The 13166-nt window shown below is 55.9% G+C and overlaps 6 protein-coding genes across 6 annotated transcripts; 1 reads left to right on the top strand and 5 right to left on the bottom strand.

Moving 5' to 3' along the window:
• Nucleotides 1-119: 119 nt before the first annotated feature.
• V2A60_009965 (MDR family MFS transporter) lies at nucleotides 120-1721 on the bottom strand (the record flags this gene model as incomplete). Its single annotated transcript, XM_083261226.1, has 3 exons — nucleotides 120-433; nucleotides 497-1640; nucleotides 1707-1721. The coding sequence occupies 3 exons, from the start codon at nucleotides 1719-1721 to the stop codon at nucleotides 120-122; spliced, it is 1473 nt and encodes a 490-aa protein (XP_083117352.1).
• A 1341-nt stretch (nucleotides 1722-3062) lies between these two features.
• On the top strand, nucleotides 3063-5346 carry V2A60_009964 (uncharacterized protein; the record flags this gene model as incomplete). Its single annotated transcript, XM_083261225.1, has 2 exons — nucleotides 3063-3398; nucleotides 3454-5346. The coding sequence occupies 2 exons, from the start codon at nucleotides 3063-3065 to the stop codon at nucleotides 5344-5346; spliced, it is 2229 nt and encodes a 742-aa protein (XP_083117351.1).
• Nucleotides 5347-5795: 449 nt separating this feature from the next.
• Nucleotides 5796-6527, bottom strand: V2A60_009963 (DUF1349 domain-containing protein; the record flags this gene model as incomplete). The annotated part of the gene is made up of 1 exon (XM_083261224.1): nucleotides 5796-6527. One exon carries the CDS (start codon nucleotides 6525-6527, stop codon nucleotides 5796-5798), a length of 732 nt encoding a protein of 243 aa, XP_083117350.1.
• Nucleotides 6528-7088: 561 nt separating this feature from the next.
• V2A60_009962 (FAD-binding oxidoreductase) lies at nucleotides 7089-8687 on the bottom strand (the record flags this gene model as incomplete). The annotated part of the gene is made up of 1 exon (XM_083261223.1): nucleotides 7089-8687. One exon carries the CDS (start codon nucleotides 8685-8687, stop codon nucleotides 7089-7091), a length of 1599 nt encoding a protein of 532 aa, XP_083117349.1.
• An 884-nt stretch (nucleotides 8688-9571) lies between these two features.
• Nucleotides 9572-11141, bottom strand: V2A60_009961 (alpha/beta hydrolase fold-domain-containing protein; the record flags this gene model as incomplete). The annotated part of the gene is made up of 2 exons (XM_083261222.1): nucleotides 9572-10292; nucleotides 10375-11141. 2 exons carry the CDS (start codon nucleotides 11139-11141, stop codon nucleotides 9572-9574), a joined length of 1488 nt encoding a protein of 495 aa, XP_083117348.1.
• Nucleotides 11142-11850: 709 nt separating this feature from the next.
• V2A60_009960 (peroxisomal membrane anchor protein conserved region-domain-containing protein) lies at nucleotides 11851-13092 on the bottom strand (the record flags this gene model as incomplete). The annotated part of the gene is made up of 4 exons (XM_083261221.1): nucleotides 11851-12579; nucleotides 12636-12928; nucleotides 12988-12994; nucleotides 13060-13092. 4 exons carry the CDS (start codon nucleotides 13090-13092, stop codon nucleotides 11851-11853), a joined length of 1062 nt encoding a protein of 353 aa, XP_083117347.1.
• Nucleotides 13093-13166: the final 74 nt, after the last annotated feature.

Raw genomic sequence — 13166 nt, 5'->3', positions numbered from 1 at the left:
GTGGTTCTCTGTAAAACCCGATGGAGCTGTTCCAACAAACAGGCCATAGACGTATTAGAGAGAAATCATTAGGCGGAGATCGTGCAATTTGGTGCGCCCTTAAAATGATCCATTATCTATTAAGCGGCGGCCCCAATATTCTCTAGATTCTTAGGGTTGAGGCGTTTCCAATCCCCAAAAGGCAAAATGCAGAGTGCCAACCCTGTTGCCCCAGTCACAATAGCAAATGCTACTTTAATACCAGCCATGTATCCGAGTAGGATGGTATGAATCAGCTCTGGAGGAAACACGGCCCTGATCTGTGTTGCCCCGGTCGCCAGAAGCGCCACTGGCTCGAGAGTCGGAACGGCGGCTGTCACGACTTGAATCAGTCTGTTGGCGAAAGCAGCTTGTGCCGATGAAACCATCATCGCGGAGCCGAGTGTCTGAGAAACTGCATAATAGAACAGGAATAAGTATCTGAATGGCAAATAAGGGGCCAAAATCGGCAACTTACACATAATAATTCCAGTGATAGCAGAGAGATCCTCTGGCTTTGCAGTACCTTGGGCGTGGATGATCGGGATTTGGAACGCACCACCGTACGCCACTCCGGCAAGGATCTGGAATCCGATCCACTTGCCTGCCGGAGTACCTATGTCGAATGTATAGAGAAGTCCGCTGGAGACGGTGCCCAAGACGGCCCCAGCAGCCATGAGAGGTGTCGAGATGCCATTGTTGGCGATGCTCGCTCCGACAAGTACGCTTCCGATAATGGCCGCCAAGATGAAAGGGATGTTCCTGACGCCTGACATGATGGGGCTGGCATTGTCAATTGCCTGAAAATAAACGGGCAGATAATAAACGATGGTGAAGAAGGATGCTACGACCAAGAATGAGTACGCGGCGTTGACCCAAACAAAGTTCATCTTTATCAGTCGAGACTCGATCATCGCCCGGCTGCCGTTGTAAAGTTCCCAGCACATAAACGCCGCGACTATGAGAACGAACCCCACGAGAAGGCCAATCACCTTGGACGAGTTCCACGCGTCGGTCTGGCCGCCGGCCTGCATTGCCAGCACGAAGGCGATGACAGCGCCCATGACGAACGCGACGCCGACGGGGTCCATCTGCAGCACCTTCTCCCTCCACGTTGCCGGGATGGGCTTCGCGAGCTTGGGGTTCGCGAAGAAGAAGAGGATGATGAGGCCCGAGACGGCGCCGATCGGGAGGTTGATGTAGAAGCACCAGCGCCAGGTGACGCGGTCCGCAAAGACGCCGCCAATGAGCGGCGCGACGACGGAGGCGGCGCCGTAGGACGCGCCGATGACGCCCGTGTAGAGCGGACGCTTCCTGGGCTCCACCGCGAAGGCGAGCAGCGTGTAGCTGCCGGACCCGATGCCGCCGGCGCCGACGCCCGCGATGGCGCGCCCGACGATGAACCCCGTCGACGTCGGCGCCACGCCGCACACGAGGCTGCCGAGCTCGAAGACGAAGAAGGCGACGAGGTAGGTGGTCTTGAGCGGAAAGTACTTGTAGGCCTTGCCCCAGAGAGGCTGGAACCCCCCGGCAGTCATAAAGTACGCGGAGCCGTACCAGGCGACGTCGGAGAGACCGTGGAATTGGTCTGTAATCTTGGGTATGGCAGTCGCAACAATAGTCTAATAAAGTTAGATGGTTCTCAATCAAGTGTCAAGGTGGTTTAACGTCGAGGTATGTTCACTGACATTGTCAAGGGCCATCATGAACATGCCCAAGGCCAAGGCCAAGGCCAGAAAAAACAGAGTCACTCCGCGTGGGTAGTCATCGACGCTCTCTGGTTTTGCTTCCATGGCTCCTTTTTCCTCATCGGAGAGGCTTTGCCTAGAATCTGTGCCTGTTGCAAGATGTCGGTGCGGAGCTTTGTCTTCATCGCCACTCAATTGCCGGGGCCCTGTTGCTGTGGTGTTACTTGTTGTGGACATGGCGAATATGAATGAGGTTAAAAAACGCCTGGAATTCTGAAAGAGATTTGAAAATCAACAGAGAAGTTCTTAGATATGTCAAACTGCCTGGCGAGGCACGGGTCTTATACGTCAGCATCACGAAACGCATCCTCAGGCTATCGGTCTTTGCGGCGGTATTGTTCGTGTCAATGACCCAGGCAACAGCATAAGCATACAATTGATAATCTGAGAACGGGGGAAGTGGCTTGGAGGAATATTGGACCGGTATACTCGATCGGTGTCAATGTTGCGCCGTGAAAAGGCCGTGGGCTGTGCCCGCGTTACCGTGGTCTTTGCCCGAGCGGCGGACGAATACCGCGGGTCGTTCTGACTGCTCTGCGAGTCGCAAGCAACACACGGAGATTTCGCTTCATAAGACTATATTTCCTTCTCTCTTCCTAAACGTTTCTAGAGCTTCGACTTTGCGCGTATTTGGACCAATTTGTTTGACCGATCAATCAACTCAAAAAGCGTATAAGTGGTACCATGGCGGCTTAGGTCCTTGAGGCACAATTCTTTCCGACGCAAGTAAAGACACACAAGATTGGGCAATAGCTATTCGGTACAAAACAGTTAATGGTCTGATGGTCAAAGAAAAAGCGTCAAGATTTCTACATATTTGTAATGCTTTATGAGCAGCCTTACAGTGCAGCCTTATCCCCGCCTGGTCCGCAAATTGGTACAAAACGTAAATCGTCGTGTCGTACGTACGCTGACGGTCTACTGCGCCGCCGAGCACGGTGCGACAATAATACTCGAGCGAATTAGCAAAAAAAGAAAAAACTCTTTTTCGACAGCAATAATCTCGTCTGAAATTTTCATGCAACTTGTGCACTGGCGCGTCCAAGTTCGGCGACAATCAGCCACTCCGCAGCATAGCCCACTCATCAAAACTCCGCCGTTCGGCGATTACTACCTGCTCCTTCGGCCAGTTTGACGGACAAGCGCAACAAGCATCTCCCATAAACGACATACTGGCCCGGACCCAAACACGGTCATTATTGGCCGTTTCTGTTTTCTCTTTCGACCATTTGAACTGCAAGCCCATCATCCCCTGCTGCCTCCTAGACGGACCTGGTTTTTTTGTCCGCTCCGATCATGCCCGACGGAGGCCCATGCGAGGCACGCCATGCAAAGCGGCGGAAGACGAGAAAAGGCACCCGCAGCTGCTGGGAGTGCAAGCGCCGTAAAATCAGGTGCATCTTCTCGTCCCCGGGCGACGACGTGTGCGCCAGCTGCTCCAAGCGCTGCAGAGAATGCGTCAGCCAAGAGTTCCCCGACCAGACGACGCCGGAGCGCAGCAGCAGGCTCGTTGGCGAACGCTTCGTCCGCGTCGAGGCCATGATCGCCAAGCTGGCCAGGCAGCCCTTGGATGCTGCCAGCAACGCCGAGGCCTTGGCCGCGTCTGTCCATGCGGGGGCAGTGCCTTCTCTGGTAAGTTCCAAGTGCAGCCTCGACAGCTTTCGAAAATCTAATCTTGGTTTCCAAGGGACCGGTGGACGGGTCGGCCATACCGGGCTTTTTTGTCTACGAGGACAAGTTCAATAACCCGGCATCGTTGGCCCATGCGCGCCATCCCAAGTTTGTCATTGTACCAACAGCGACACCGGCCAGCAGCAAGGGTCGTGACGTGTCGGGGGTCCTGCTTGCAGCCTATCCCAACGATGCTTATCTCAAAGTCCTAGTCGACTCAAGCAGTGATTTCTTGAATGGCTATCGGACCATGTTTCATTCCTATCGTGATATTGACGAGTGGACTGCCCTCCCAGAACATGAGCAACTCGACTATCATCTGCTTCACACTCGGCACACGGCCGAATCACATCCCGTAGTCATTGCGGAGCAGATGCTGGTTCTTGCCAACGTCTTGCAACAAGCCAGAAGCGATACGCTGGAAAAGCTCGGGGCACTCTCTGATGAGCCTCCAAAGGCCGTCATGACTCGACTGGCTACCACTGCCACGGGCATAGTCACCGCCAACAACACGATGCTGGACACATGCGAAGGCATGACCTGCCTGATACTCGATAGTATTTATCAAGCCAACCAGGGAAATTTGCGCCGCGCCTGGCTGGCCCATCGACGCATCGTCAGCATTGCACAGGCGCTTGGCATCCACCGCCGTCCCTACCGAGCGCTCAGCATCAAATCGATTCAAGCCAACTGCATCTTGGACCCTCGGCTCATGTGGCACCGCATAGTACACATCGATCGCGTTCTAAGCCTCATGTTGGGGCTACCACTCTCCTCACTTGACGCGTCAATGGTGTCGGAGCCAGCTCTCAGCCAGGATACACTCATGGGTCAGCTCGAACGCCGACATGCCTTTGCGGCTGGGAGGATCTTGGAGCGCAACGATCGTGAGCCCGCTGCGGAGGACTTTGCTCTTACACAGAGAATCGACACAGATCTGCAAAAGGCTGCCAATAGAATGCCCAGCAGGTGGTGGCTTGAACCTGCTTGGAAATATTCCGCATCCAGCACACAGCGCTTCTGGGAGTCTCGGCGACTCATTAACCAGATATACCACTTTTACTTACTTCATCAACTACACCTGCCGTACATGATTAGCGGATCGGCAACATCAGCAGCCGATCAGAGTCGCTACGACTATAGCCGCAATACCTGCATCAGTGCCAGTCGCGACATATTATCCCGGTGTCTGAACAACATCGGCCAAGACAGCTTCCTGTCATACTGCCGGCTTCTCGACTTCTTAGCGTTGATGTCTTCTCTTACTCTTCTATTAATGCACCTCTACATCAGGCGCCACGAAGTAGGGCCCTGTTGCTTGGCCCACCAGCGTCTGTCAGATCGCGCCATGATAGAGCAGGTATTGGAGGCATTGGAAAAAGACACGCTAGAAAACGGCGGCGAGTCTAATCAAAGTCCAGCCACTAAGATGATCAGGCAGCTCTTAGCGATAGACGCGGATTTGGACCTCTGTCCTGGCAGTGATTCGTCTACCAGCGGTGATTCTGAGGCCGTTTTGCCACAAGATACGGAGCCGATCCGGTTTTTCGTTCCCTGTTTTGGCGTTGTAAATATCTCCAAAGATGGCAAAATGATCTTTGAAGGCACAAACGTCGGAGACCTTCCAGGCAACCTTTCGCAGTCGCAAGCTCAGGCGTATGACGCCGTTCCTGCCGGACCCGCGGGGTCTAGATCTCACTCGTCCGCTGCCGCCGGGGCCTCGCCCATGCATCGTGTTAATGATGCCTATTTGCCCCTGACATCGAGTTCATTACCGATAGAAGACGTCAGTAGTTGGACATTACAGGGTGTTGATTTTTCTTTTTTCGACAGCTTGATGCGAGAGACCCCTGGGCAGATGGCAGACAACATGGGCGGCCATCTATGGGCAGGCGTCTCGGGTATATAGAAAACCTTTGCCGCAAATATGGTGCGGTAACACCACCCTTTGAAACATGCTCAGGTATAGCATATGATCAATTCAAGATTTCCTGCTTCGACCGTGTAATTTCAACGACTCTTGCCGACAAGAAAGAGGAAGTTGCGGAATATAGGCAGAGTTCGAACATGATCCTACCTACACTCTACAAGCTGAGACATTTCCCCCGATTGCCTCTACAAAATGAACCTCGACTTTGAATGTTGAATGTATTGCCAGAGATAACAGAGATGGTAGAAGGGAAACCAAAGATATAAACCAGCAAGGAAAAAGACAACCATGGATATCGCCAATAACGTAGTGGCTCATTGCCAAGATGTTCCGTAGTACGGGTGGTTTACCCTTGGGCGTAAGAGCACAAACACCGCAGCATCGAAAGCGGTTATTTGGAATCTCACAAGATTAAACCCGCCGCTCATCTACTTCTTCAGCTTTAGTCGAAAGTCAGAGAATGTGACGGGAATCTTGGTGAAGGGGTCGGACGGGGGGCTTTCACGCGTGGGCTTGGCACCATATATTCCCACGAAAATCTCCTTTGCCAAGCCCTGGCTGTCATCTTTATTAAAAGCCCAGGTTATCTGACGCAGCTGGCGCCTCGTCTTGCCCCGACTCTCCAAGACATACACCCACGCGTCGGTTCCCTGGCGCTCGATCAAGACGGTGACCTTGGCGTCGTCGTCGTCGCCGGCCTGCCTCTCCACGATGGGGCTCAAGCTCCAGTCGGACAGGACGTCGGTGCCGACCACGCCCAGCGCGGGCGCGCCGTCGGTGAACTCGACGCCGGCCTTGATGAAGCGGGCCGCCGCGCCGTCTTTCCTCCTCGACGGGGGGTAGGCGATGACGAGCCCGCCCTGGTCGTAGAGCGTCCGCCACGGCGCCGTGACGGTGACCTGCACGCTGCAAAACTCCGCCGACGGCACAGCCGTGTACAGGAACGGGGCGGTGAAGTTGTCGCGGTCCGCAGCCGGCCGCCATATGTCGGTGTCGGGGGGCACGTGAATCGTGACGCTCTGCTCAATGGGAGATACGGGTGCGGCGTGGCCGTAATTTCTCCACTTCCAGACGCGAGGGCCGGAAGAGGCGGCGGTCGTCGTCTGCGCCACGGATGAGGCGAATAGTATGGCGTTCACTGCGAACTGGTAGGAGACCATGCTGGAGATGGAGGAGAAGGCAACAAGATGAAAGATGATTAAGCAGAGAGGGGGGAATGGTGAGAGAAACCATACGCCGAGTAGGAATCAGAGAACCGACTGCTTTTATACTTTATAGTTAGAGCAAACACTGCGTGCCGGCCCAGCCTCTGCCCGTTGATCTTGGGCGGCATTCCGCGATCCTTCTAAGATGCGGCTGAGGATTGTGAGTTTCCCCGCCCCGAATGTAACATTGGCAGTCTTGGGCAACACGCCGCAAGCTTGTAGGCATTTTGGACACTGCTGAGGATGAACAGGTAGTCTCGCAGAAGTACTCGGCCTGCCACCGTGAATAGGCCAACAAAGTATATTGAGTACCCGGTGCGTATTATGCGATGTACGGATGCCCGCGCGCTCTAACTTGATCATGGTAGATTCCGATCCCTTCTTCTCTTTTCGCAGCTATGCTCCGTGGAGTTTCGCCAGCACGGAAAGCATGCTGCGTAATGTTAAATGTAATAATACAGTAAGTACACAGATTCTTAATGTCATCTGACTGAACAAGCCCTGGTGGTGTCGCTTTCAGCTCTTCTCCTTGTGCTTCCACTCTGCTCGTCTGTGCAAGTGGTAGTCCCCGCTCTGAATAGACTTCCAGATACCGTACAGGCCGCCGATGGGCCACTTGCCCTTGAGCGACTGTCTCGTCTCCTGTCTCTTGCGGCGGTTCGCCTCGACGTCAATCTTGACCTTGTCGTAGACGGTCGGTAGCGTGGTGGCGCCGTACTTTTCCCGCAGTGCCGTGTACCAGGGCTTGTCGTACACCTTCCAAAAGTCCTGCTCGGCGTAGTACGTGTGCGCGTACAGCCACTTGCGGCCGCCGAGCGCCTGCAGCTTGACCTCGAGGTCGCGGTTCTTGTCCACAAACTCCTCAAAGTCGGCGGGTCCCCATCCCCACAGGCCGATGTTGAGCATGGGTGCCGGCTGCTGCTGCTCCGCTCCTGTCGTGGCTGCGACCACCGGAGAGGAGGCTGTGGTGCCCGCGGGCTCGGTGAGGCCGGTGTGCGGGTGGAATGTCGGCTGCTGCGTGGGTTTGAGCGGGCAGAGCCACAGCGGCCAGATGCCGAACTTGTCAGCTGTGTAGTCGATGAAGGCCTCGGCGTTGGGGTACGGCAGGGACAGGTCTTGGACGACGAAGCGGGCCGACTCGCCGCTGGCGTGCAGCGCGCGGTACATCATGCGCGTGTGGACAAAGTCGTCGAGGAACCAGCGCGTCCACTTGTTGAAGGGAACCAGCTTAAAGTATGTCCAGCCCTGAGCGCCAACCCAGAAGCCTGCGCGGTCATACCGGAAGAGGTACTCGGCGAGCGGCACGTAGTCGGTAAAGGAGGTCTCGATGCCCGCGGCGGCGCTGCCATGGCCGGCCGTGGCGGCCGAAGGGAGGGCTTTTGTTCGGTCGCGGGCATGTAGGTAGAACCACGGGTCGAGGGCGCGGCTAAAGGTCTGCGGCGTGCGGCCGGCGGGCATCTCATCGGTCATGCGGCCGGTGACGACGACGCCGTGGTCCTTGGAGAAGAGGATCCCGTCTACGTAGTCGTTGGCCGGGTTCTCCGTCTCGGAGCGGACGCGGGCGACGGCCTCTGCGACAGAGCTTGTGCGGTGGTATGTCGTCTGCACGTACTTGCGGGCCTCGACGAGCTTCAGCTCCATGAGCGTCGTGACGCCGAGGGTGCCGACGGCGCCGGCCGCGCCGTGAAACAGGTCCGCGCGCTCCTCGCGCGAGGCGCGCACGACCTCGCCGTTGCCCAGCACCATCTCCACGTAGTTTATGGTGTCGTCGAAGAAGCCGTGGCGGAACGAGGAGCTCTCGCCCGCGGTGCCGGCGTAGCCGCCGCCGGCCGTGATGCCGGGGAACTCCATGACGACGGGGGGCACCAGGCCGTGCGGCAGCGTCGCCTCGACGAGGCGGTCCATGGGGACGTTGGGCTCGACGAGCGCGGTCCGCGCGGCGCGGTCGACCGAGAGCACGTTCCGCAGGGCGCTGATGTCGACGAGGCCGGTCTGGCCCGGCCGCGGCCGCGTGCTGTTCGTCGAGCCGTGGAAGATGCGGTACGACTCGCGCTTGTCGAAGAAGCTGCGGACAGCGGCCGCGATCTTGGTCACGGCCTGCTTATGGCGTTCCATGGCGTATCGTGACGGGCCCAGTTGTCGGGGTTCGGTGGAAATGCAGCTCGCGGTATGCTATGCTGGAGCCAAGGTGCTTGCGATGCTCTTGTTTTTTTTTCCGGGGCTCCTTGACGAAGCTGTTGGCGTCGGGGGTGGAGCTGTAGTTTTGGCAAAACAAGCTTGTGATCGCCTCCAATATTGAGGCATGGGTGTTTCTCCACCGCAGTACTTACTGAATGTAGAAATTAAACCAGTAACCCTGCTAACTCATTGTATTTCTATTCTTGGTTCTTGTCATTCTCGGTAAATTGACTCAACAGACATGTTGACGGGAATTCGTATAACTGGTTTTTTTGGGTGAGAGTGTCTACTTCACTAAGCAAGCTGATGCGACCACAACTTCGTGTTGGAGTGCCTTTCGGTGCTGCTCATGATTGAAATAGCTGCAAGACAATATATTTGCAGCATACTAAATTTGAATAGAGATGTGCTAAATTAATCGAGGACTCTCTTTGCTAGCAGTACGCCTGTATCGTTGAATGCTCAGCGTATAGCTGCCGACGGCCGACGGCCATTCGAGACACATCCTCGATTCGCTCCGAGAATAGTGAAGTTTCATATCCGGGCCGTAGTCAGTCAAGCATCGCTTTGCTGACTTGCTTTACCAATCTGTTTGCCGTAGTTGCCGTCGTGGATTGCAAATTCAATTTATTCTTGCCACCGAAATAATCACACTATACAAAATATTCGGAGGGATTCGGATATTCTTGTAACAGCTTTGTAGGCCAATGCCTTTCTATCAGGCTAATATAGCGGTGACGCACCTGCTTTCCGTAGAGCTGTAGAGTCGATTGCACATACAAGCTCAAATTGTGTCGTTGGTTCAATATATAAATACATGTCTATAATCGAGGTGCAACCTTGAAAGGGGAGTTTTGAGAATCAAAAATTGCCCGAGCTTCGTCGTCGCTCATCTCCAGCAGCTCGTCAAAATTTACATCTTCTTCCACGAGCGTCTTTGGTTTGATCCTGGTCGCCTTGCTCTTGATCTGCTCTGGGTTGTTGACACAGCGATGAATGAAGCCTGACCAGCCGCTCCAGCAGTGCTCCGCGGTCGCCGTGGTAGGTATGATCAGGGCGAAGCAGTGCGGCATGGCCTCGTAGTCGTCAAACACGATGGGCACGTCCGTCTTGGTGGCGAGCCGGCGCGCAAACACGCGCGACTCGGTACCCAGATGCTCCCACCCCGTACAGATGTAGATGGGCGGCGATCCGGCCCAGTCCTCGGGGCGCGTGCCGATGACGGAGACCAGCGGGTGCGCGACGAGGTGGTCGTCGGCGTAAAAGTTGTGACGGGGCGGGCTGGCCGGCCAGATGTGGTCCGCGTGCGTGTGTGGCATCCAGCCGGTCTCCGGGACGGGCAGCGAGGTCACGTCGTACTTGAGCGGCTTGTCGCCCCCGTAGGGAATGAGGCTATGCGTGACATCTAACCATGGTGAGTTGCAGGCGGCGCCCGCGGGGAGAGGAACATTGCGTTCTTCGCCGTGCCATGCCACGCGAACATTGCGGCGTCTCAATTCGAGAAGAAGCTGCAGCAGGGACAATGTCAAGTTGCCTCCGGCACTATTGACGACGGTAAGCCATTGGACGCAGCAGGTAGGATGGCGCCGCCATTGAAGCAAGGTGGAAAAGAAAGGAAACGTACCTATCCCCAGCGATGACAATATGCTCCGGCTTAACAGGCTCATGGAATGCGCCAGGAGGCGGATACAGCAAGGTCAAGTAGGAAGCAAATGCATCTAATAGTGCCGCCGGGAAGACTCCCTGGGGCGAGAGGCGATAACGCACAGAATAGCCACGGCCGCCGGTACGCTGGCACAGCTGCTTCAGAAACGGCCGATGCGACTTGGGGTCCAGCATCAGGTATCCGCCCCCATGAAGATACAAGATCGTCGTCGGGTCCGTGACATCCTTCATCATCTCCTGGTATCTCTCCTTTTCTGAAATGTCCGGCATCCGCCGCGCGTCCGGCTTGTAGGCGGTCCATTCCGCCTCCACGGGGACGTGGCCGGGCGGCGCCCTCGTCAGCCGCGCCGCGTCGGGGTCCAAGCGCACCATGCTGTGGACGGCGCCCATGACGGCGTCCACGGCGCCCGTCTCCGGCGGCGGCGGCGATGTGTACTTGCTGATCCACGTCTGGCCGGGAACGCCCCGCGGCCGCAGCGTCATGGCCTGGAGCTCGGCAATGGACGTGGGGCCGTCCTGGCCCGAGAAGAAGGACTGTCCGACGCCGACGACGAGGCGCGTCCACAGATCGACGTACTGCGACTGCTCCGACCAGCCCAGGGCGTGCTGCGTCGCCACCCACGCAGCCAGCGGGATGCGGCGCACGGCGTTCCATGCGTACTTGGACTTTGCGGACCGGATGAGCTCCCGGGTGACCTTGGGGTCAGTGTCGGCCTGCCAGACCATGATGGCGGGTATGCCGGATATGCGAACAACGGTGTCGACTTTGCAGAAACGACGCCCAGCGATGCGAGCTCGGCTGCTTGAGCCGTCTCACTAACACTGGAGATCCGGCTATATGCGCTCAGTTGACGCTTGGTTCTGATCAAGTGCTTCGGCCCGGAAACTAGCATTCGGACTGCTCTCGAAAATATATATAAGAAGTATTGCAGAGAAGAGAACGGGCAATGGACGTGTCACATTGCCGACTCCCAGATGATGGATGCGGTTATCATCTCCGTGCCCCTCAGCAAGAGCCCGCCACCCCGGTTGTTAAGCAAATAGTACAAGCGCTAGTTCGAGTGGGCAGCACAGTGCCTCGGCTCAACGAGGTAGGTAATAGCGATTATGAGTGATTTCAAAAAAAAAAATGCTTCTTATACAGAACGAAGTAGATTCATGTTTTACAAGTCTTTTTCTAACAAAACTGTCAGATGCAGATTTGAAGCGTTGCATTGCTTCGTAGGTACGTTTACACAAGTTTGTCTCCAGCGAGGTGAGAGAAGACCTTGTCCGCCTCATTCAATTATTGGTCACATTTTCCAAAAGAAATCACAGAACTTGTGTCATATTCTGTATTGAAACAGAGGGTTGAGCACACACCAACGGCCCCATTTGTGATGCTCCAAATTGTCTTGGTATATCGTATTGTACAAGCTCTGAGCACATGGTGCCTTTAAGAGCTGCTAGAAGCTCCCTCGCCGGCGTTGCTTCCGCTGGCAGCTGCGGAGGACCCAGCGCCATTCTTGTTAGCCATGGCCATTTGCCAGGCAGGGATAGACGCCTTGCCGGAGCCCTTGTTGAAGGGGCTCTTGGAGAGGGCTTTGGGAGACTCAGCAGCCTTGGCGGGTTCAGCAGATTTTTCGTTGCTAGTGTTCTCCGTGCTGGTGTTCTCCGTGCTGGTAGAGGAGGGATCAGTTACCGTCACGGGCTTTGGGGTGGTAACGGCGGGAGCAGGGGACGCGGCGGCGGGTGTGGAGGCCGCGCCAGGCCGTGAGTAGCCGCCGGCAGAGGTGTTTCCAGAGGTCATCCGCTGAGATACCAGAGTCTTAAGACTCGTCAGCTCAGTGTTGATTTCGTAGAGACGGTTATCGGCCTGAGTCTTCTGGCTCTCCATCGCCTTGGGAATGGCATCCTTCAAGCCTTGGATGTCTTCGCGGATACGCTGGGCATCATCGTCTCGCCGTCGGTTCGCCGTCTTGAGGTCTGACATGACGGTCTCGAGCTCAGCTAGTGCAGCATCGAGCTTCTCTGTTCGCTGCTGTTCGGTCTGCTTGAGCTCCTCGGTGTCCTTGGCAAGCTGCTCCACGAGAGTGAATGCTCGCTCAAACTGGTCTTCAATGGACTTCTTGTCCTGCTCCAGCTTCTCTGGAGTAGGAGGAGCAATGAGGGGATATACATAGCGCTGCGTACAGTGTGAGACGGCGGGAAAGAATGATGCAACCCGGTGCAGGAGCTTACCTTGCCAAGGGTGTAGACGCCATAGCTCACACCACCAACCAGCGTGGCCATGATGAACCAATCTCTCCAGTCGCGTCGAGGCGGTGGTTGTGGTTGCCATGCTTGCTGCTGGTATGGTGGGTAGTACGGTTGAGGAGAGCCTTGCGCCGGGTAGGGTGCCGGGACGACGGGCGATGCACCCGCGCCGGTGCGAGCGAGTGCATGATCAATTTCCTCTTGCGTCAAGTTTTTCGATCGCAAGAATCCGACTCGATTTTCAACAGAAGAAGAGGCAACATTGGGGTCCTGCAGAACTGTGGCAGGGTCAGCAGGAATCAATCGCGCGGAGAGCCAGAGGAGTTATCCCACGCACATTGGACCTGTGAAGAGAGGCCGGAGTCAGTAAACTGAAGTCGCAACGATAGCGCATAGGAAATGAACTCACCGCAGAGGCCACGAGGTCCTCACGAATTGCCATGTCTTCTCGACGCTCGCAGATTTATGTCTTGAAGGTCGAGCTGGCAGTCGGAAGCTGGTTTGGTAAAGAGAGAG

This window comes from Cordyceps javanica, chromosome 7 (genome assembly GCF_051103115.1).
Source record: "Cordyceps javanica chromosome 7, complete sequence".
Lineage (NCBI taxonomy): Eukaryota > Fungi > Ascomycota > Sordariomycetes > Hypocreales > Cordycipitaceae > Cordyceps > Cordyceps javanica.
The sequence above is the reverse complement of the archived record's forward strand: the minus strand, read 5'-3'. Positions and strand labels throughout refer to the sequence as shown.